The sequence below is a fragment of the Macaca thibetana genome, chromosome 20, assembly GCF_024542745.1.
Source record: "Macaca thibetana thibetana isolate TM-01 chromosome 20, ASM2454274v1, whole genome shotgun sequence".
NCBI lineage: Eukaryota > Metazoa > Chordata > Mammalia > Primates > Cercopithecidae > Macaca > Macaca thibetana.
The window spans coordinates 48,253,864-48,277,674 of record NC_065597.1 but is presented as its reverse complement, the minus strand read 5'-3'; the positions used below and the strand labels follow the sequence as shown (position 1 = coordinate 48,277,674).

Genomic DNA, 23,811 nt, shown 5'->3' with positions numbered 1-23,811 from the left:
TTCTTGTTTTTGTCTGTGTTCAGACATCATGAGTACACAGTGGCCTTGTTTTTGTCTGATCCACCACAGTCATAGAGTGGCCTTGTCTCTGTCATGGTGTTCTACAAAACTGTTGATGTTGGCTGGGTGCAGTGGCTCACGCCTGTAATCCCAGCACTTTGGGAGGCCGAGGCAGGTGGATCATCTGAGGTCAGGAGTTTGAGATCAGTCTAGCCAACACGGTGAAACCCTGTCTCTATTTTAAAAATACAAAAATTAAGCCAGGTGCAGTGGCTCATGCCTGTAATCCGAGGTTACATATCCTCCCCCGCCTCCCCCCTCCTCTCCCCTTCCCTCCCCTCCCCTCTCTCCCTCCCCCCCCCCTCCCCTCCTCCCCCTCCCCCCTCCCCTTCCCTCCCCTCCCCTTCCCTCCCCTCCCCTCTCCCCTTCTCTCCCCTCCCATCTCCCCTTCCGTCCCCTTCACACCCCTCCCCTCTCTCCCTCCCCTCCCCTCTCCTCTCCCCATCCCCTTCCTTCCCCTTCCCTCCCCTTCCCTCCCCTCCCCCCCTCCCCTCCCTTCTCCTTTGCTTTCCGAGACAGAGATTTTTTTTTTGCTCTGTCGCCCAGGCTGGAGTGCAATGGCACGAACTCAGCTCACTGCAACCTCCGCCTCCCAAGTTCAAGCGATTCTCCTGCCACAGCCTCCCAAGTAGCTGGGATTACAGGCGCCTGCCACCATGCCCAGTTAATTTTTTGTATTTTCAGTAGAGTCGGGATTTTGCCATGTTGGCCAGGTCACCTGATCTCAGGTGATCTACCCACTGTGGCCTCCCAAAGTTGCTGGGATTATAGGCCTGAGCCACCGCGCCTGCTACATCCATCCTTTTTATATTGACTTTGCCTCTTACAGACAAATGATATTCAAAATACTAGACAAGAAGATACCGTAGAAATGAGTGTAGAAGGACAGAAAACAATTGCACCAAGGACAAAATAAATACCTGATCAGATAATCAAAAATCCAGCGTGGGGGCCTTATTCCAGGAGTAAAAAAACTGAAAAACCAAATAAACCCACTGCTTGGCAGGGCATGGTGGCTCATGCCTATAAGCCCAGCACTTTGGGAAACCAAGGTGGGAGGATCACTTTGAGCTCAGGAGTTTGAGACCAGCCTGGGCAACATGGCGAAACCCTATCTCTATAAAAAAATATATAAAAATTAACTGGCATTGCCAGGCGCAGTGGTGGCTCATGCCTGTAATTCCAGCACTTTGGGAGGCCGAGGCGGGTGGATCACCTGAGGTCAGGAGTTCGAGACCAGCCTGACAAACATGGAGAAACCCTGTCTCTACTAAAAATACAAAATTAGCCGGGCGTGGTGGTGCATGCCTGTAATCCCAGCTACTCAGGAGGCTGAGGCAGGAGAATCGCTTGAACCTGGGAGGTGGAGGTTGCGGTGAGCTGAGATCGTGCCATTGCAGCCTGGGCAACAAGAGTGAAACTCCGTCTCAAAAATAAATAAATAAATAAATAAAATAAAAAGTAAACCCAATGCTTACGGATATCAACAAAATATCAGAACGCAATTCAATTAGCTCCCAACCATCAGTAGGATGGCACCTCAGAGACATAAGCAGTTTCAGGTGTACATACAATGATGAGTCAAGGGTCCCAGTCCCAGGCAGTGAGGGCTTCAGCTGAATCTTTGTTGCTCCTCCATTTCTGATAGTATCTTCCAACCAAGGACCACCAGGAAGCACCTGTAGTTGAACAAGCGCAGCTGAACAACATGGATATCTCAGCAAGAGCATGTGTGAAAGGACTTATTACAGGATTGGAGCTTTCGTTAGGGGACTTCTTAGGCAGGTTCAAAAAGGGGGGCATTTGCTCTGGGTTGGATGCTATCAGGAGGTAGGGATAATTATTTTTGGTTATCTTAATAATTATTATCTAGCAGATGGGAGGAATGAATCAAGCTAAAACTGTACTTAGTAAAGCAGCAGCAGTGGCCGGGTGCAGTGGCTCATGCCTGTAGGCCCAGCACTTTGGGAGGCCGAGGCGGGCAGATCACTGGAGGTCAGGAGTTCGAGACCCGCCTGGGCAACGTGGTGAAACCCCATCTCTACTAAAAATACAGAAATGATCTGGGCATGATGGTGGTTGCCTGCAATCCCAGCTACTCTGGAAGCTGAGGCAGGAGAATCACTTGAACCTGGAGGTGGAGGTTGCAGTGAGCCAAAATCGCATCACTGCACTCCAGCCAGGGTAACAGAGCAAGACTTCATTTCAAAAACAAAACAAAACAGACAAAAACAACAACCAAAAAAGAAGCAGCAGTGACTTACCCTGTGGGAGTAAGGATTGTGTTGGTAATTTTCGTGGTTTGGACAATGTTCTTGTTTCTGTGTTGAGGCTTAATTATGGAATGGTCTTTTTCTCTATCATCAGTCAAAGGGGGACCTTGTCTGATGTTTTTTGTGAAATTATGCTCAACAGGACACCACCATGGCCTCACTGTTGGTGCCAGGCCAGCTCCTAGCAACATCAAGGCTTCTGGAGTGAGGGTGCAAACCAGCTCCCAGCTGGCAGCAGTTGCTTTTCTCTTTTACACCGCCACACTCGAAATCAGAATTGGCAACCCCTTTGGTAGAACATGAGCTCCCGGTCACTATAAGCCCACTTATACCCAGTAACGGGCCTACGTCACTCATTTACACTCTGACCTCTCTCCTGCGAGGTTGGTGATTGCACCAACCACGCCCAGAGAAAAGTCACTCGTCCAGCATCTCCCTGGGACCTGCTGGCAGGGCTGAAGATAGAACTCTGACTCTGTGTTTTCCCTCCAGCAACTTCCCTTGCTAGACATTGAAGTGGATTGTTAAATCCCTGATATATCGGCTTCTAAACTGGATGCAGATCGGGTCAGATAAAAACACTTCTCAGTGCACCTTCTTGTCAACAGTGGGTTCCTATCTTTTCTTCTTTCTTTTGGGATTGGGTGCTAGGTCCCATGACATTAGCTAGGATTCTAAGACCTTTGCTCAGCTGCTGCTGCCACCACTGACACGCACTCTGCTCCTCAAATACGGAGAGCGTGTTCCTGCCTTGAGGATCTTTGCATTTGCCTTCCCTCTGCTTGGAACTCTTCCCTCACATCCGCTTCCTAGCTTCAGCTCGGCATCACCTTCTCAGAGAGGCCTTCTATCCTTGGTGCCCGGGCACCACTGCTACCCCTTTTGGCTTCTTTTTTTTTTTTTTTTTAAAGGATGCTATGTTGCCCAAGCTGGAGTGCAGTGGTCCGATCATGTATTAACTTCAGCTTCCAACTCCTGGCTTCAAGCGTTCCTCCTGCCTCGGCCTCCCGAGTAGCTAGGCTTACAGACTGGGGTTACAGGTGTGAGCCACCGCGCCCGGCCGCTTTGGCCTCCTTTAAGAGCTTCCCTCCGCGCTTTGTTCCAGTTCTCGTCACCGTCTGTTCAGTGCGCGGGGTTGGGAGGCGGGAAACTGCCCAATGCCCAGACCTCACGGTCTGTTTCTCCTCAAGCTCGTGAAGCTCTCTGACAGCAGAGACCCAATCACGAGGCGGAGACTTAGCCTTCCACATCGGGCAGCGGGTCGGCCGCATCCTCGATCTGGTCTTGGGGACTCGAGACCAGAGGGAAGAGCACGTCGACCCGCCCGGGGGACCTTAGGGCCACACGCCACCTATCCACCGGCTTCCCCAGCAAGCCCACTGCGCATGCTCCATACTCCAGCCCCGCCCCCACTCAGGGGCGGGGCCGCGCCTGCGCAGCTACCCGGCACTGGCTTCCGGGTGGTGCGAGCGAGATGGGGCGGAGGGCCGGTCTGGCTGAGTAGAGGCGGTGAGTGGGCGTGTGCGCGGAGCGGTCTGGCCCGAGGGCTAGGGGCTGGCCGAGGGTCTTCGGGAGCAGGTCGCAGGGCGCGGAGAGAGCCTGGGATCGCGGTCTGCCGCTGCTACCCGGTATGTCGGCGGAGGCCTCGGGCCCGGCGGCCCCCGCGGCCCCGTCCCTGGAAGCCCCCAAGCCCTCGGGTCTCGAGCCTGGCCCCGCCGCCTACGGTCTCAAGCCGCTAACCCCGAACAGCAAATACGTGAAGCTGAACGTGGGCGGCTCGCTGCACTACACCACGCTGCGCACCCTCACGGGACAGGACACCATGCTGAAGGCCATGTTCAGCGGCCGCGTGGAGGTGCTGACCGATGCCGGAGGTACTAGCGGCGCCCCCACCGTGCCCCCATCCCCAGATCCCCAACTCCCGTTCCCCTCAGTCTCTCACCAACGGGGCTCCTCATGCCCCTTCTCTCTGCCCGCTGCTGTCCCGTCAACTCATTCTCAGCTCCCTCCAGCCCCGACATCCCATCTTCTCGCCTTTTCGCATTCATAATTTCTCTTCTCCTCCCCTAATCCTTTACGCCCAGCAATAACCAACACTTACGGAACCCCTAACTCTGCCAGGCGCTGTGGTAAGTGATTGAACGTGTCAGTTCATAATCCTCATGACTACCTCTCCCACCCTTCACGCCTCAGTTCAAGACTTGGGAACCAGCCCTGCTGCCTGCAGTACTACTCCTGGCAGCCTTCATCAGTTTCCTCCGACCGCCCAGCCTTTTGTTTCCCTCTCTGCTTCAGAACTGCTAACAACCAGCCAGGAGGGCTGGGAGATCTTGTCTGCCTCTGTGTTCCCCTGACACAGGTCCCTGTACACTCTAGGAATCCATCTGTATATACACATTGCAGAAGGAGGCTGCTTTGGGTTTGCCAGGGACACCAGAGTGGAGGGTGGACAGGTGTCCTTGGCAGGTGAACCTTACCTTCTTGGAGTGTTGTATTCAAGTTTGGACCCTTCGTGCCCAAGTGAGACCTTGAAGTTTTGGAGTTTGGGAGTGGGAGAGTCTTAAGGGAGGGGTTAACAAGGACTGTGAGAGCAGTAGAATAAAAATTTGGGAGGCGGAGATCTGCCTTCAGGTATCAAAGGTGAAGAATTCAGCCAGGCACGGTGGCTCACGCCTATAATCCCCGCACTTTGGGAGGCCAAGGCGGGTGGATCACCAGAGGTCAGGAGTTTGACACCAGCCTGACCAATATGGCGAAACTCCATCTCTACTAAAAATACAAAAATTAGCCGAGCGTGGTGGTATGCGCCTGTAGCCCAGCTACTTGCGAGGCTGAGACAGGAGAATCGCTTGAACCTGGGAGGCAGAGGTTGCAGTGAGCCGAGTCGGCGCCACTGCACTCCAGCCTGGGTGACAGAGCGAGACTCTGTCTCAGAAAAAAAAAGGAAGAATTCATTTGTCCAATGAGTATTTGTAAAATATCAGTTAGTGCTGGAGATAGGTAAATGAACCTGACAAAATTATATAACTTCCCTTTTTTTAGGGAGGTGAGAGATCAGAAGACCAATAAGCAAGTAAACAAAATGTATATGCATATGCAATTGCAGATAGTAGTAAGTTCTTTCTTTTTTTTTTTTTGATAGTAAGTTCTATGAAGAATATAAAAGTTAAAATGGCAGTGAACTGGACGGGGGAGGTAGACATTTTAATTAAATAGAATGGTGAGAATTAACATCGGGGGTTAGAGGTTTATTGATAAGGTAATTCTGCAAGAACTTTCTCGTGGTGAGAGTCTTCTGACTGTAGACCAGATTTGGATGAATTAATTCTCTGGCTGGATATGTATAAACTTATGAGAGAACTCGCTGGAGATGTTTTAAAGAGATTTCTTGGCTGTGGCACAGGCTTGAGACAGATCAGTATTCAGACTTTTTTGTGGCTTTGGAATCCTTTTTCTTTTCTTTTCTTTTTTTTTTTTTGAGATGGAGTTTCGCTCTTGTTGCCCAGGCTGTCTCGGCTCACCACAACCTCCGCCTCTCAGGTTCAAGCGATTCTCCTGCCTCAGCCTCCTGAGTAGTTGGGATTACAGGCATGCACCACCACGCCTGGCTAATTTTGTGTTTTTATTAAAGACGGGGTTTCTCCATGTTGGTCAGGCTGGTCTCGAACTCCTGACCTCAGGTGATCCGCCCACCTCGGCCTCCTAAAGTGCTAGGATTACAGGCGTAAGTCACCACGCCTGGCCTTCTTTTCTTTTTCTTTTTCTTTTTTCTTTTTATTGTTTTGAGACGGAGTTTCCGTCTTATTGCCCAGGGAGTGCAATGGCGCGATTTCGGCTCACTGCAAACTCCACCTCCCAGGTTCAAGCTGTTCTCCTGCCTCACCCTCCCAAGTAGCTGGCATGCGCCACCAAGCCCAGCTAATTTTGTATTTTTAGTAGAGATGGGGTTTCTCCGTGTTGGTCAGGCTGGTCTCAAACTCCTGACTTGAGGTGATCTACCCGCCTCAGCCTCCTAAAGTGTTGGAATTACAGGTGTGAGTCACTACACCTGGCTGGAATCCTTTTTTCTTATAATTTAGGCCAGGTTTGGTGGCTCACACCTATAATCCAAGTGTTTGGGAGGCTGAGATGGGAGGATCACTTGAGCCCAGGAGTTTGAGACCAGCCTGGGCAACATAGTGAGACTCCGTCTCTACAAAAAAATAATTTTTAATTTAGTAGTTCCAGGTCACTCAGCAAAGCCATCTTTCCCCCTGCTTCTCCCCACCCCACTAGGTTGGGTGCTGATTGACCGGAGCGGCCGCCACTTTGGTACAATCCTCAATTACCTGCGGGATGGGTCTGTGCCACTGCCGGAGAGTACCAGAGAACTGGGGGAGCTACTGGGCGAAGCACGCTACTACCTGGTGCAGGGCCTGATTGAGGACTGCCAGCTGGCGCTGCAGGTGAGGGCCTTCCGAGTCCCTGTGCCTATGTTCCTGGGAGAGCTGCCCAAGCAGGTATTAGGGCAGAAAAAAGGAGATACGGGGTATGGCTTGGAGAGCCTGCTTCTGACTGGCCATAACCCCAGAGAATTTGAGGTGCCATCTTCTGCATCCCTGCTGCCTCAGGCAGCATCCCCACCCCAACCTCAACCTCATGCCAGGACGTTTGCAACGGTTAAATAGCTACTCTCTGCTTCCCACTCTTCTTATGCAGCCAGTCCAGCTGTTACACTCGCACCTGAGTAATTATCTTTAAACACAACCCTGATCTATTCTCTCTCTCGCTCAGAAATCCTAAATAGCTCCCTCATGTCACTAGGGAAAAACATCTAAATTTAAATTGAAATATAATAACCTCTGTGATCTGGTATCCTGGGAGGCAGCATTCTCCCATGGCTTCCGCCCCCCACGGGCTTTCTATTTTTTTTTTTTTTTAAACGGTGAAATTCTTTATTCAAATGAAATCTCACAGAAGCAGGTCCACTCCCAGTAAAACAGGGTTGGGGATTCTAGAGACCCCACCTGCTGGGCCCCAGTTTTGTGGACCCCTTAGGGTTCCGAGGAGCAGAGCTTGGAAAGTGAAGCCAGGACCTAAGAGTTCCATGTCACCTCTGTCACAGCTGACTCAGTGACCTTCAGTGAGTCCATTCCTACCTCTGGGATTCTGTCCTCATGTTCCAAAAGATAGGGAAGGGAGAAAAATAAGTACAAAGTAGTGAGTTTTACATAAAGCCTGTTATTCTGTTCTATTTTTATAGTGTTAAAAATGTCCTTTCTTTTATGATACAATAGTAAGAGGAGATTATAAAAGTTTCTTTTTGAATACCCTTTATAGATTAAAAGGTGGCCTCTCTGAACAACTTTTGTCTCAGGGAATGCTTCCTGGTTCTTGAAACCCAAAGGTGTAAATCTCCTTTGGACAATATCCATGTTTTTCAAACTTTTCGATTGCCTCCCATAGGGAAAAAATGCATTTTAGTGCTCATTATATATAACTGAAATAACAGTTCTATAAAAAGATACTTTTAGTGAAATGTACTCTGATAATCTTTCTTTTTAATGCTGTTTGGGACCCATTACTTATTGCATGACCCATTAATAAATTACTACTTGCATTTGAGAAACATTCATTGGACTAGATCTTGGAAGTGCATTCCTGCTCTGTAGCATTTTTGTTTTGTTTTGTTTTGTTTTGTTTTGTTTTGAGACAGAGTCTCTCTGTCGCCCAGGCTGGAGTGCAATGATGTGATCTTGGCTCACCCCAACCTCTGCCTCCCAGGTTCAAGCAATTCTCCTGCCTCAGTCTCCCAAATAACTGGGATTACAGGCACCCGCCACCTCGCTTTGCTACTTTTTTGTATTTTTAGTAGAGACGGGGTTTCACCATGTTTGCCAGGCTGGGCTCGAACCCCAGACCTGACGTGATCCATCCGCCTTGGCCCCCGGAAAGTGCTGGGATTACAGGCCTGAGCCACTGTGCCCAGTGTGTAGTTTTAAATTTACTAATGTTGTCGTGTACCCACTGTGTGTCAGGAGCAATTCTGCTATCTGCTTGTGTATACGTCTTGTACCCTTGTTTGACATAAAAAGAAACGTGAGAGAGCTTGGATGATGCGTCCAAGGTCAAAGAGCTGGGAAGCAGCAGAGCTCAGATTTGACCCCAGGCTATCTGACTATCTGACCTTCAGCCTCCCAAGGGCAGTACTTTTCTATACTCCTGCTCTCTCCTTTCCAGGTTCCCTCCGCACCTCACACAGCTCAGCACACTCCTCAGTGTGTGGCAGGCACTTCATCAGTATTGGTCTATGCAAACGTTTTGTCTTTCAATTTTATTTCTTTCCCTTTATTCCCAATCCCCTGCCTACTTTCCTTTTCCCCAGGGGCACCCATCCAGTTTTGATGTTTTGATACATATGCTCGAAAAGCTAAAGCATTGTTCTGCATATGTGTGCATTTTAAATGTCCATAAATGGCCTTGAAGCTGTGAATCAGTTTCTGTTGCATTGTGTTTTTTAAATTCAGCACTTTTTTCAAGATCTATTCATGCTGCTCCAAGTACATCTAGTTCTTTGCTTCTGACAGCTGCAGAGGAATCTATGGTGTTCATTCACCATATTTTGTTCATACATTCCCATGAGGTTGGAGACCTAGATTGCCTTCCAGTTCCTGCCCCTACAAACTGTGTCACCATGAGCATCCTGGTACATGTTCCCTTCTGGTTCTGTGCCATTCTCCCGTGATTGTAACTGGGAGTAGAATTGCTGGATAACAGGACACCTGCAAACGGCGTTTTAGTAAATATCATCCAGTTGCTCTCCCGAATGGTTATAGTACTTTATCCTCATAATGAGCAGTGCATAAGAGATCCCATTTCTGCATGTCCTCATCAAAACATGGCATCATCCAGCTTTCTAATTTTGCCAATCCGATGAATGTAGCGTGATCTCATTTTCATTTGCATGTCTCTGATTACTAATGAGGTTCAGCATCTTTTCCTATACTCACTAGTGTTTTTTTGTTTCCCTTCCTGTGAATTGCTTATTCATGTTCTTTACCAGATTTTCTGCTTTTTTCTTTTTCATGTTGCTTAGCAAGAGATCCTTGCATATTTTAGTTCAGTTCCTAGGGATAATTAAACCTTATTGCATATGGGCATGTCTTATACATGCCCTGGAGCATGGATTGTACATAACAAATTAACCTCTAAGCCTGTATCATGGGACTATTTACCTACCATTCTCAGCAAAGTTCAGAAAATACTCGAATTATTTGCTGTTTTTTTGTTTTTGTTTTTCTTTTTTTGAGATGGAGTCTCACTCTGTTGCCAAGGGTGGAGTGCCGTGGCACGATCTTGACTCACTGCAACCTCCCTCTCTGGGGTTCAAGTGATTCTCCTGCGTCAGCTTCCCAAGTAGCTGGGACTACATGTGCGCACCACAACACCCAGCTAATTTAATTGCATTTTTGGTAGAGATGGGGTTTCACCATGTTGGCCAGGCTGGTCTTGAACTCCTGACTTCAAGTGATCCTCCTGCCTTGGCCTCCCAAAGTGCTGGGATTCAGGCATGAGCCACTGTGCCTGGCCGTATTTGCTGGGTTTTGAGATTCAGATGAGGAACTCCAGTTGAAAAAGCCTGTTCTAGGTAAAAATTTCTAGTCAATGTAGATATCGCTAATATTTTCTCTTAGAATGTCACCTGCTTGTGGCATCTAGCATTGAATGGAAATCCTTGATTTTTTAAAATTGCAAATAATCATTTATTATTTTAAAGCAGCATTTATTAATTGTAGAAATTTCGGAAACGCAAATAATCTAAAAAATAAAAGCACCAAATATCCTTCCAGGTCTTCTCCTGTGTGAGAGTATATGTGTGTGTGTGTGTGTGTTTGCTTGCTTGCCAAAATACAATCGTGTTGTATGAAATGTTTTATAATCTGCTTTTTTGTTGTTAATAATTGCTATCTTTACATGTCAATAAATTTTTATTTAATATCCAGTCCAGGGCATACTCCGGTTTCTCCAGTTGTTCCAGAAATGTGTTTTCATAGCTGGTTCATCAAACCAGAACCCAGTCTAGATCTTCACGTTGCGCCTGGTTATCTGCACGTTGACAATGGAAAGCACGACTTTACAAATAATCTCATGGAAGAATGTTGAAGAGATGATAAGAGTTATAGGTATTCGATGGCACGAATGTAATTACTGGTTCAGGTAAAGATTATCAATTGGTGTGTCATTGATAGGTAACTGCCTTAATACAGTGGTGAAATAATACCACATGCATTACTTTATTATAATCCAAGGGGTCCCTTTGTCCTCACGATGCTGGCTTGTTAAAGAGACTGCCAGTTGTCCTGCACAATGACCCGCTTTCCAACTTTGCCTGGTTGTTTACTCCCAGTATCATTTCGTTTATTACCCAGCCCTATCCTTAATTTCCTATAAACCAGACCGTAGATTTTAAATGACTGATATTGGGCGGGTGCAGTGGCTCATGCCTGTAATCCCAGCACTTTGGGAGGCTGAGGCGGGCGGATCACAAGGTCAGGAGTTCAAGACCGGCCTGGTCAATGTGGTGAAACCCTGTCTCTATTAAAAATAATTAAGCCGGGCATGGTGGCTCACACCTGTAATCCCAGCACTTTGGGAGGCTGAGGCGGGCGGATCACAAGGTCAGGAGTTCAAGACCAGCCTGGCCAACATGGTGAAACCCCGTCTCTACTAAAATACAAAAAAAGTAGCCAGGCATGGTGGTGGGCATCTGTAATCCTAGCCACTCAGGAGGCTGAGGCAGGAGAATTGCTTGAACCCGGGAGGCGGAGGTTGCGGTGAGCCGAGATCACACCACTGCACTCCAGCCTGGGCGACAGTGCGAGACTCCATCTCAAAAAAAAAAAAAAAAGAAAAGTTACAAAAATTAGCTGGGAGTGGTGGCGGGTGCCTGTAGTCCCAGTTACTGAAGAGGCTGAGGGAGAAGAATTGCTTGAACCCAGGAGGCGGAGGTTGCGGTGAGTCAGGGTTGCACCACTGCACTCCAGCCTGGGGAACAGAGCAAGACTCCGTCTCAAAATAAATGAATAAATAATAAATAAAATAAAATGACTGATATTAAACATTTTGGTTAGAATACATTTTAGGTAATATTATGTATGTATTTCACATTGGGCCACATCAAGCAACCTGTAATATTGTTAGCATGACTCGTCATTAATGACATTCATAATTGGCCCCTGGATCTAGGGGATGGTGGTTTGATTTATCTATCATCGTTACATTTCCTTGTTGCCAACTATAAAGTAATGCATATGGTATCATTTGGCCACTGTATTAAGGCAATTACCTATCAATGACATACAAATTGATAATCTTTACCTGAACCAGTAATTACATTTGTGCCATAGAATACCTATAAGTCTTATCTCTTCAACAGTATTACATGAGATTATTTGTAAAGTCATGCTTTCCATTGTCAACTTGAAAAATTCTTGATTTCGATGTGGTCCACCAATTCCTCATCATTTTTTGCCTGATGCTGTATCCTTATGCTCTTGTTTAAAAATGTTTTTCTAATTTTCTATTTCTTGTTAACTTTTATTTTTTGAGACTGAGTCTTGATCTGTTGCCCAGGCTACAGTGCAATGGTGTCATCTCGGCTCACTGTAACCTCCACCTCCCAGGTTCAAACGATTTTCATGTCTCAGGCCTCCCGAGTAGCTGTGATTACAGGCATGCACCATGACATCCGGCTGATTTTTTTTCTTTTTTTTTTAAACGGAGTCTCACTCTATTGCCCAGGCTGGAGTGCAGTGGCATGATCTCGGCTCACTGCAACCTCTTACTCCCGGGTTCAAGCGATTCTCCTGCCCCTGCCTCCTGAGTAGCTGGGATTACAGGTGTGCACCACCATGCCTGGCTAATTTTTGTGTTTGACCTTGTGATCTGCCTGCCTCGGTCTCCCAAAGTGCTGGGATTACAAGCATGAGCCACCACACCTGGCTAATTTTTGTATTTTTTGGAGAAAGGGGCTTTTGCCATGTTGGTCAGGCTGGTCTCAAACTCCTGAGCTCAAGTGATGCACCCACTTCGGCCTCCCAAAGTGCTGGGATTACAGGTGTGAGCCACCATGCCTGGCCTGTGGTTTTAAATATGGATTTTTTTCATATATGGGTATTTTAATCTAAGTGGAGCTCACTTTTGTAAATATGAATTGTGAAGGAATTTAGCTCATTTTTGTCTTCTGTAGGGTTAGGTAGTTTTCCCAGTGCCAGCATTTAAACAGTCCAGAGGTAGCCAGCACCCTAGACGGCCACCAGGGGTTCTTGCCTCCTGGTTTCCAGGCTCTTGTTTAATCCCCTCCCACACGAAATAGGGCTGACTTTTTCAGTTCTTCACCAAGGAGACTCTTGTGTATGACCAATAGGACATTGCAGAAATGACAGCATGTGACTTTGAAGCTAGGTCATAAAAGACATTCCAGCTTCTGCCTCTCTTTGGGGTCACTCACTCTGAAAAGTGCTATGTGAGGACACTCAGGCACCCCTAAGCAGAGGTCTCCACTTGGTGAGGAACTGAAGCCCCTGCCAACAGCGAGCACAGACTCCTTGCCATACTGGTGACCTGTCTCAGAAGCAGAGCTTCTAGGCCCAGGCAAACCTTCCAATGACTGCAGCCCTAGCCAAAATCGAGACTGCAGCTTCGTGACAGACTCTGGGCCAGGGCCACCCAGCTAAGCCCATCCCAAATTCCTGACCCACAGAAACTATGTGAGATAATGTTTATTTTTATTTATTTATCTTTAAATAGAGACAGAGTCTTGCTATGTCGGCCAGGATGGTCTCGAACTCCTGACCTCCAACAGTCCTCCAGCCTTGGCCTCCCCAAATGGTGAGATTACAGGCATGAGCCACCACACCTGAACTATTGTTTTAAGCTGCTAAGTTTGTAGTAATTTGTTACCCAGCAACAGAGAACAGACTTCGGTTTCTGGAATGGGGGTCTGCCATAACAGAAACCTCAAATGTAGAAGTAACTTTACAACTGAGAAGTGGGAAGAAGCTGGAAGGACTTTGAGGAGATTGTTAGTAAAAGCTTAAGGAGTGTTAAAAAGTGTTGGCTGGGCACAGTGGCCCACGCTTGTAATACCGTAACTTTTGGAGGCCGAGGTGGGAGGATCACTTGAATTCAGGAGTTCGAGACCAGCCTGGGCAATATAGTGAGACCTTGTCTCTAAAAAAATTAAAAGAAAAAAGGTAAGAAAGTCTGTTGATAAGAGTCCAGTGACCTTTAAGAAAGCTGCAATAAGGGCTTAAAAAAAAGTTAGGAAAATGGATGGAAAGGACATCCTTGTGTAGCGGCAGAAAGTTTAGCAATGCTGTCTCCTGCATTAGTGTGCAGGGTAGGAAACATACCTAATGAACAGAGGGTCTAGCTAAGGAGCTTTCCAGACAGAATGTTGAAGGTGCCACCTGGCTTCTTGCTGCTTATAGTAAAATTGAAGAGGAGAGAGTACGTTAAAGAAAAAACCACTCGAATGAAAAGGAGCCTGAAATTGTTGGGTTTGAAAATCCCCAGCCTTTCCAGATAACAAGTGATGTTAAAATCAAATGGCTTCCATGCAAAGATTAAATACAAGGCATTAAATATAGGAAAATGTGGTCTAAAGGTGAAGCTGAGGATGTGATGAAAAAGTCCTTTGTTAAGACCTCAGAAATACCAATAACATGCTTCAGAGGGATCTTCCAGTCGAATCAAATAATAATCGTGCTTCTGAGAAGGTTAAAGGTGTTGTCTCTCAGCATCTTAGCACAACCCCAAAATAGAGAAGGGCTTATCCTGCAGAGATTTTTTTTTTTTTTTTTTTGAGATAGCTCCCTGCAACCTCCACTTCCTGGGTTCAAGCGATTCTCCTGTCTCAGCCTCCCGAGTAGCTGGGATTACAGGTGCCCACCACCACGCCCCGCTAATTTTTGTATTTTTAGTAGAGATGGGGTTTCACCATGTTGGTCAGACCACTCGAACTCCTGACCTCAAGTGATCCAGCCGCCTCGGCCTCCCAAAGTGCTGGGATTACAGGCGTGAGCCACTGTGCCTGGCCACTTGCAGATATTTCTAGGTGTGGCTTTTTTCTAATGTAGTGAACCCTAAGACGTGCAAGATACCCAGTAAGTTATGCAGAGAATTATATTGGCAGAAACACTGCCAGCTTGGACCGAAAGGGACAGAGCCAGTACAAAAGGACAAGAGGCCTTTGCACACCCAAACTTCTACAGGCAGGAAGCAGGCAGATGAAACTGTGAAGCTGCAAACATCTTTTATGGAAGAGGTGGGATGACTCAGGGAGAGCCATGGAGAATCATTCCTGACAGGAGTAGGCATCAAAGAGTTCCTAGCATTTCTCCAACTGGATTACAGAATTTCTACAGACTAGTGACTTATATGTGCCTGCTGTCCCCTGCCCTTTTTTTTTTTTTTTTTTTTTGAGACAGAGTCTTGCTATGTTGTCCAGGCTGGTCTCGAACTCCTGGGCTCAAGTAATTCTCCCACCTTGGCCTCCCAAGTAGCTGGGATGAGGGGCACATGCTACCACACCCAGCTTCCCCTGCTTTTGAGCAAGAGTGTCGTTACTGGTTATCCTGTGCCTGCCTCTACCACCGCACACTGGGAGTGTGGAGGAAATGACCTGTCTCTTTAGTTCACAGGTCTGCAAATAGGAAATGTACTTAAGGGCTGGATGCGGTGGCTCACGCCTGTAGTCCCAGCACTTTGGGAGGCCAAGGCAGTTGGATCACTTGAGGTCAGGAGTTCAAGACCACCCTGGCCAACATGGTGAAATCCCGTCTTTACTGAAAATACAAAAATTAGCTGGGGCGGTGGTACATGTGTGTAGTCCCAGCCACTTGGGAGGCTGAGGCAGGAGAATCACTTGAACCTGGGAGGCAGAGTTTTCAGTGAGGTGAGATGGTGCCACTGCACTCCAGCCTGGGAGACAGAGCAAGACTCCATTTTGAAAAAAAAAAAGAAATGCACTTAAGGAGCCATAGTTAAGGAACTGCATGCTAGAGCCACATCCCCACCTGGGCCTGATGGAGATGACGAGATTCTATACTTTGAGCTGATGCTGTAATGGGATGATGGGGCATCCTGGGAGGTGGTGAGTATATTTGGCATGTGGGAGGGAGGAAATCACTGAGGGCCAGTGATGGCCTGTGGAGCCAGCCGCCAAGGCAGCCTGATGATTCTCGTCCCCTGGTGCTCGTTCCCGTGTGTTATCTCCTTCCACACTGGATAGGACCAACAGACCTAGGCTGTAAAAGACAATGGAGGGGCCGGGCACCATGGCTCACGTCTGTAATCCCAGCACTTTGGGAGGCCGAGGCGAGTGGATCACCTGAGGTCGGGAGTTTGAGACCAACCTGACCGACATGGTGAAACCCTATCTCTATTAAAAACACAAAAATTATCTGGGCGTGATGGCACACATCTGTAATCCTAGCTACTTGGGTGGTTGAGGCAGGAGAATCGCTTGAACCTGGGAGGTGGAGGTTGCAGTGAGCCGAGATCATGCTACTGCACTCCAGCCTGGGTGACACAGTGAGATTCTATCTCAAAAATAAAAAAGATAACGAGGCTTCTACCTTCTCCTCTCTGGAATTATTTGCTCTGGGAAGCCAGCTGCCATGCTGTGAGGACACTCAAGCAACCCTGTGGAGAGATCCACAAGGCAGGGATTTGCTGTTTCCTGCCAGCAGCTAGTGCAAACTTGCCAGCCACATGAACAAGCTTTCTCAGAATGCATCCTCTAGGGGCCATCATGCCTTCAGATGCCCACAGCCCCACTGACATCTTGGCCACAGCCTCACAAGAGACCCTGTGCGAGAGCCACCCAACTGAGCCACTGCTGAGTTCCTGACCCTCAGAAACGGAAGTAATAAATATGGTTAATTTAACCTCCTAAATTGGGGGCAGTTCATTACACAGTGATAGATAACGAATTCATACTCCATAATTCCCCTCGTACATTTGTGGTGTCTTTAAAAATACCAGTTCTCATATACACAGTGGTATGTTTCTGATCTCTCTGTTGTGTTTCTCGGGTGTTTTTGTTTTTGTGCCCGAACTAACACCATTTTCACTGTTGTGGCTTTGAAGCCTATCTTCATGTCTGGCAGGGTCTGCCTTTCCTCTTTGCTCTTCTTTTTAAAAACTGACCTAAGTATGGGAGGATGGCTGGAGCCCAGGAGGTCAAAGCTGCTGTGAGCTGTGATCACGCCACTGCACTCAGCCTGGGTGACAGCAAGACCCTGTCTCCAAAAGAAGAAAGAAAAAAAAAAAGACCTAAGTAATTGTAGACCTTTATTCTTCTATATTAATTTTAGAGAGTCTTATGAGTTTTTACAAAAAACAAATCTGGAATTTGTATTAGAATTGCACATTGGGTTTTCAAGGTTGGGAGAAGTGAGAGGGATTTTGGCATGAAGGTTCTAGAAGACAGAAGAGAAAGAAGCTCATGCTTTTGCTTCTGATTTCTTTCTCCAACGTCATCCCAGCCAGTGAAGTTCATTCACTCAACAAATACGTCCATTTGTTCAACAAATACAGAGCATCAGTTATATACTAGGTAGTTATTCCTCGGTGGGAAGAGACAGATCATAAACAAATACAAAAAATTAGAAAAAGGCACTAAGTGCCATACAGAAAATGAACTGATAGGCGAGGCGTAGTGGCTCATGCCTGTATTCCCAGCACTTTGGGAGACAGAGGCGGGGGGACCACCTGAGGTCAGGAGTTGGAGACCAGCCTGACCAACATGGAAAAACCCCATCTCTACTAAAAATACAAAATCAACTGGGCGTGGTGGCACATGCTTGTAATCCCAGCTACTCGGGAGGCTGAGGCAGGAGAATTGCTTGAACCCGGGAGGCGGAGGTTGCAGTGAGCCGAGATCGCGCGCCATTGCACTCCAGCCTGGACAACAAGAGTGAAACTCTGTCTCAAAAAAGAAAAGAAGGCCGGGCGCGGTGGCTCAAGCCTGTAATCCCAGCACTTTGGGAGGCCGAGACGGGCGGATCACGAGGTCAGGAGTTCGAGACCATCCTGGCTAACACGGTGAAACCCCGTCTCTACTAAAAAATACAAAAAACTAGCCGGGCGAGGTGGCGGACGCCTGTAGTCCCAGCTACTCGGGAGGCTGAGGCAGGAGAATGGCGTAAAAACCCGGGAGGCGGAGCTTGCAGTGAGCTGAGATCCAGCCACTGCACTCCACCCTGGGCGACACGGCGAGACTCCGTCTCAAAAAAAAAAAAAAAGAAAAGAAAAGAAAAGAAAATGAACTGATAACACAATAGGCAGGATATAGAGGAGGCTGTTTAGCCAGTGGGCCTGAGGAGGGCTGGCCCTGAGGAGGCACTGTGTGAGCTGCAATCTGAATGGCATGACAGAGCTGCCACGCTGACAGCTGAGCAAAGAAGCATCCCGGGCAGGGGCACAGCCAATGGCCGGGGTGGGCATGAGCTGGATGTGTAAAGCAGCAAGATGTCCATGGGACCAAGGCCCAGCAAGCCAAGGGAGCGTGGCAGAGAGGTCGGCGGAGCTTGGAGCCTGCAGAGCCCTGCGGACCACTGAGGAGTCTGGAGTTGTTCCCAACCAGCTTTTGAAGGCTTTTAAGTGAGGGAGTATGTGGCCTTTGGTTGTGCTGTTAACCACCTTCCGCTTCTTCCCCAGCAAAAAAGGGAGACGCTGTCCCCGCTGTGCCTCATCCCCACGGTGACATCTCCCCGGGAGGAGCAGCAGCTCCTGGCCAGCACCTCCAAGGTGAGGCCCCCAAGCCCTGCAGGGTGGAGGCTCACTGCAGGGGCCTCTCCCTGCAGCCTCACTCCTCTCCTCCATCCTCTCTCCCCTGCTAGCCCGTGGTGAAGCTCCTGCACAACCGCAGTAACAACAAGTACTCCTACACCAGGTGACCACCAGGGTGCGGGGCACTGGGCGGGACCCTGGGATGCAGCACAGCCCTGCTCCTGCCCAAGGCGAGGGCCACGGCCACACAGAGGGCCTACAAGAACATCTGCCTGCCTGCTCGCAGATTTAGCTTTGCCTCTTACCCCTGGCACTGTGGGCAGGTCCTTTCCGCTTCTCAGCTTCAGCTTAGTCATCAGTAAATGGGTTTGGGTGAGGATGAAGTGATAATGGTGAGCCTGTCCCAAGTGCTTTCTCTCTAGGAACTGGCAGAGTCCTCCCCCTTGAGGTCAGTACTGTTGTGAGCTCCATTTTACAGATGAGGAGGTTGAGGCACCAAGAGGTGAAGTAACTTGCCCAGTTAAAAAGTGGGGTGCCAGGACCCCCAGGGAGGCAGCCTGGCTCCAGGTCCCGCACGGGAGCTGCTCTGCTATGCTGGGATTTGCTCAGTGCATGTGGCTTCCCTTCTGAGGCCTGTTTAGCCTGGCCCCAGGGGCAGAGGAGGCTTCCTGTTGAGCACCAAACCCTGGGCAGGAGCAGAGGACTAGGAATGCATCCAGGCCCCTGTCCTGGGGTTATAGAGGAAGGGGTGCCAACGCTGAGGCCTCCTGGTCCCCTGGTCCCCAGCACTTCAGATGACAACCTACTTAAGAACATCGAGCTGTTCGACAAGCTTGCCCTGCGCTTCCACGGGCGGCTGCTCTTCCTCAAGGATGTCCTGGGGGACGAGATCTGCTGCTGGTCTTTCTACGGGCAGGGCCGCAAAATCGCCGAGGTGTGCTGTACCTCCATTGTCTATGCTACGGAGAAGAAGCAGACCAAGGTCAGAGGGGTTCCAGAGCCTACATGGGGGGCTGGGGGTGGCCAGGACTAGGACCCTGGACAAAAGCAGGTTGGCAGGGGAAAGAGCCCACCCCCGGGAGGCAGGAGCCAGATCCTGGGGTCTGGGGTGCGCAGCAGTGGGCAGGCCACCCTATCCCTGTGGGTCTCTGTTTCTCTGTGAAATGGGGGTCATGGGTTAGAGCAGGGTGCTTAGCCTAGGCCTGTTGAATGTGTTTCAAGGCTGTTTGAAACTCCTGAAATGGGGACGTATGCGTGTTTCTGCATAGGAGGTCCATAGTTGTCATTAGAAACTCAGAAGGGGCCAGGCAGAGTGGCTTATGCCTGTAATCCCAGGACTCTGGGAGGCCAAGGCAGGAGGATCACTTGAGCCCAGAAGTTTGAGACCAGCCTGGGCAACATAGTGGGATCTGATCTCTGTAAGAACTAAAAAAATTTATCCAGGTATGGTGGTGTGGTGGCATGATGACATGCACCTGTAATCCCAGCTACTCAGGAGGCTGAGGCAGGAGGATTGCTTGAGCCCCGGAATTTTTTTATTTATTATTATTATGATGATGGTTTTTTGAGACTGAGTCTCACTCTATCACCAGGCTGGAGTGCAGTGGCACGATCTCCGCTCACTGCAACCTCCACCTCCCAGGTTCAAGCGGTTCTCCTGCCTCAGCCTCCCCAGTAGCTAGGACTACAGGCACGTGCCACCACGCCCAGCTAATTTTTGTATTTTTAGTAGAGACAGGGTTTCACCATGTTGGCCAGGATGGTCTCAGTCTCTTGACCTCGTGATCCATCCACCTCAGCCTCCCAAAGTGCTGGGATGACAAGCGCGAGCCACTGCCTTTTTCTCTTTTTTGAGACAAGAGTCTCGCTCTGTTGCCCAGGCTGCAGTGCAATGGCGTGATCTCAGCTCACTTAACCTCTGCCTCCCGGATTCAAGTGATTCTCCTACCTCAGCCTCCCAAGTAGCTGGGACTACAGGCGCCCGCCTCCATGCCCGGCTAATTTTTGTATTTTTAGTAGAGACTAAATGTAGTGGAGAACTCTCTTTAGTAGAGACTTCACCGTGTTGGTCAGGCTGGTACTGAACCCCTGACCTCAAGTGATCCACCCTCCTCGTCCTCCCAAAGTGCTGGGATTACAGGCATGAGCCACTGGGCCTGGCCTAGCCCAGGAATTTGAGGCAGCAGGGAGCTATGATCATGCCACTGCACTCCATCCTAGGAGACTGAGTGAGGCCCCGACTCTAATTAAAAAAAAAAAGGAAACTCAGAAAGGCCCATTGCCAAAAATAGATTCTTCAAACCTCAGGACCAGATGTCTCTTAGAACATCCTCTGAGTTTGTAGATCCTGAGTCATTAATGTAGCAATCATCAGCAGATATTCCCCAAGCCCCTGCTCTGTGCTAAGTACTGTACCAGGCTGGAAATCAAGGGGAATGAAGTGCTGAGCAAAGTACAAGCCCTGCCTCATGCCCTTCCTCATCTGGTCCCTTCTGAGCTTACCATGAGCCACATACCTCAGGTACACCGCAGTCATCGCACGTCTCTAAGCAGTCAGTGCTATTTCACACCTCTTACCTCTGCACACACTGTTGCCTCTTGGAATTCTTTCCTTCTATCTGCCTAATGAACTTGTACTTAATCTTAAGACTTAAGCTAAGCATCACTTTCTTTGGGTCACCTTCACTCATGAACTTTCAATCCAACAACCCCAAAGTTGGTCACACTCCCTTCATAGCTAAAGACAGTGTTTTATCATGTGTGGAGGAGGGGAGGGGGTTTGCATCAGCAGCAGCCTGTTAGTTTCTTGAAGGCAGGGCCATGTCTTTTTCTTTCCTATCTCCCATTAGCCAGGCACTTTTCACACATTGGAAGCTAGGAAACATTTATTGAATGAATGAATGAATCAGTGACCTAGCTTCCAAGAAACATCCTCTGTAATTGGGAAGATAGGAAGATAAACCAATAATTAAGAGTGCATGGCTCACACCTGTAATCCCAACATTTTGGGAGGCTGAGGCAGGGGACCACATAAGGCCAGGAGTTTGAGCAACACAGCAAGACCCCATCTCTACAAAAAATAAAAAAAAAAATTAACCAGGCATAGTAGCACACCCAGGTACTCAGGAAGCTGAGGTGGGGGGATCACTTGAGCCCAGGAGGTCGAGGCTGCAGGGATCCATGATCACACCACTGCACTCCAGCCTAGGCAACAGAGTGAGATCTTGTCTCAGAAACAAATGAACGATTAAAAAAAAAAAAGCCGGGCGTGGTGGCTCACGCCTGTAATCCCAGCACTTTGGGAGGCTGAGGCGGGCAGATCACAAGGTCAGGAGTTTGAGACCAGCCTGTACAACATGGTGAAACCCTTTTTCTACTAAAAATCCAAAAATTAGCTGAGCATAGTGGCACATGCCTGTAATCCCAGCTACTCGGGAGGCTGAAGCAGGAGCATCGCTTGAACTTGGGAAGTGGAGGTTGCAGTGAGCCGAGATGGCGCCATTGCACTCTAGCCTGGGTGACAGAGCAAGACTCTGTCTCAGGAAAAAATAAAAATAAAATTTAAAAAACCAGTTTGCTAAGAGCTGTGTTAGATGCTTCCAAGGCCACACAAGGGAACACCCCAGTCACCTGTTCGACTTCATCCCTTTCCACTCCCTCTCATCTCTGCCTCAATTGCATTGGCCTCCCTTTTGATCTTCCAGTAAGACACTGACCCACAGCTCTCACGCTGGCCCTGGCCCTCCCCAGGCTGCTCTTTCTGGTCTGTGTGCCTGGTCCCCTCCCCAACTCCTTTGGTCAGATACCACCTTCTCAGCGAGGCCTTCCCTGGAGTCCCTCTTAAAGTTGTAATACTCCTGTCTCTGGCCATCATATTCCCTTTTCCTAATGTATCTCTCTCTGTCTCTCTCTTTTTGTTTTTTTTTTTTAATCGATGAGATCTTGCTATATTGCCCAGGCTGGCTTTGAACTTGAACGCCTGGGCTCTAAGGATGCTCCTGCCTTAGCCTCCCGAAGTGCTGGGCTTACAGTCAGGAGATACCACACCCAGCCTATTTCTTTTCCTAAACATCATCATTTGACTTCATTTATATTTTATTTTATTTATTTATTTTTTTGAGATGGGGTCTCACTGTCACCCAGGTTGGAGTGCCGTGGTGCAATCTCGGCTCACTGCAACCTCTGCCTCCCATGCTCAAGTGATCCTCCCACCTCAGCAGTGGGAACATAGGTGTGGGCCACCACACCGAGCTAATTTTTTTGTAGAGATGGGGTTATGCCATGTTGCCCAGACTGGACTCATACTCCTGGCCTCAAGCTGTCCTCCCATCTTGGCCTCCCAAAGTGCTGGGATTACAGGTGTGAGCCACCAGGCCAGGCTAGTTCATATTTTCTTAAGTGTATGACTGAGTCCTCCCACTAGAATGTAACTTCCTGAGGACAGGACCCTTGTTTTGTTCACTGCTATTTCTGTAGTGCCTAGAACAATACCTGGTGCAGTGCACTCACTCAGTATTTGTCAAATGAAAAAATATACCAAGAGACTAGACAGGGAAGGAGATGAAGGAGAGAAAACAAATGATTCTGCCTGCCTGACTTCAGAGCTGAGCCTTGAAGTATGACTTTGCTGAGTAAAGGAGTGTCAGAGAGGCCAGGCCAGGCCCAAGGACCTGACTGCAGGGCTAGGAGGTGCGTCGATGCAGGAGCCCTGGGCAGGGGGGTGGCCCTGTGTGACTGCACCAGAAGGAAGGAGCTGGGGCTGGCTGGCCTTTTGCAGGTGGAATTTCCAGAAGCCCGGATCTTTGAGGAGACCCTGAACATCCTGATCTACGAGACTCCCCGGGGCCCAGACCCAGCCCTCCTGGAGGCCACAGGGGGAGCAGCTGGAGCTGGTGGGGCTGGCCGCGGGGAGGATGAAGAGAACCGAGAGCACCGTGTCCGGAGGATCCATGTCCGGCGGCACATCACTCACGATGAGCGTCCTCATGGCCAACAAATTGTCTTCAAGGACTGACCTCTGACCCTCCCCCTGCCTTCCTCTTGCCTTGGGGCCCAGTCCCTCTCTCTTTCCCTCCCCTTCCCAGACCTTTGCCCCGGCTCTGCTGGCCAAGTCGTGGGTCCTCCTCTGTCCCTTCATTGCATGGCACAGCTCACTTTGGCCCTTCTCCATCCATCCCGACCCCATTGCTAACAACATGGTACATTCCGGCCCCACCACTCAGAGTCTTCTGAAGCCAACACTTGTCCCTATCCTGGCCCTGCGTCCTTCCCTCTCCAGCTGGTTAAGAGGGATTTAGAATTCCCTTTCTCTTTTTTCAGTGCATCGTCCATGCCAAAGTGTGCGGCCCTTCCTAACATCACCGCAGTCTGAGCCGCCTCCCACATCGTGCAGGGTAGTCCGCACCCTCCTCCCCACCATCCTCCCTACCTCCTTAACTTTGTACTAGACTGGCCTGGGCCTGCCCAGCTCAGCGTTCTCAGTCTGTTTCATATTATTTATTATTTTAATTTTCTATTAAATTATTGAAATGAGTTGAGGAACTGGTGCTGGCTCCTGGGGAGAGGGATGAGGAGATGCCTGTGTTAGGAGGTATCTAGCCGGGCATGGTGGCTCCCACCTGTAATCCCAACGACTGTGGAGGTTGAGGCAGAAGGATCACTTGAGCCCAGGAGTTCAAGATCAGCCCGGGCAACAAAGCAA

The 23,811-nt window shown here is 48.9% G+C and overlaps 2 protein-coding genes across 2 annotated transcripts in view; one reads left to right on the top strand and one right to left on the bottom strand.

The window, feature by feature from the left end:
• Nucleotides 1-23,811, bottom strand: part of TMEM219 (transmembrane protein 219) — a 150,774-nt gene that overhangs the window by 38,284 nt on the left and 88,679 nt on the right. The gene's annotated exons all lie outside the window — the stretch shown is intronic.
• On the top strand, nucleotides 3,750-23,654 carry KCTD13 (potassium channel tetramerization domain containing 13). Its single transcript, XM_050773539.1, has 6 exons — nucleotides 3,750-4,207; nucleotides 6,609-6,778; nucleotides 18,039-18,128; nucleotides 18,221-18,273; nucleotides 18,897-19,092; nucleotides 22,888-23,654. Exons 1-6 carry the CDS (start codon nucleotides 3,964-3,966, stop codon nucleotides 23,122-23,124), a joined length of 990 nt encoding a protein of 329 aa, XP_050629496.1. The 5' UTR covers nucleotides 3,750-3,963; the 3' UTR covers nucleotides 23,125-23,654.

Excerpts from the sequence above, each read along its gene's own strand:
- KCTD13 (XM_050773539.1), top strand. The coding sequence starts at position 3,964 with ATGTCGGCGGAGGCCTCGGGCCCGGCGGCCCCCGCGGCCCCGTCCCTG. Across the intron at positions 6,779-18,038 it reads ACTGCCAGCTGGCGCTGCAG|CAAAAAAGGGAGACGCTGTC; the intron begins GTGAGGGCCTTC and ends CTTCTTCCCCAG. Across the intron at positions 18,129-18,220 it reads TCCTGGCCAGCACCTCCAAG|CCCGTGGTGAAGCTCCTGCA; the intron begins GTGAGGCCCCCA and ends CTCCCCTGCTAG.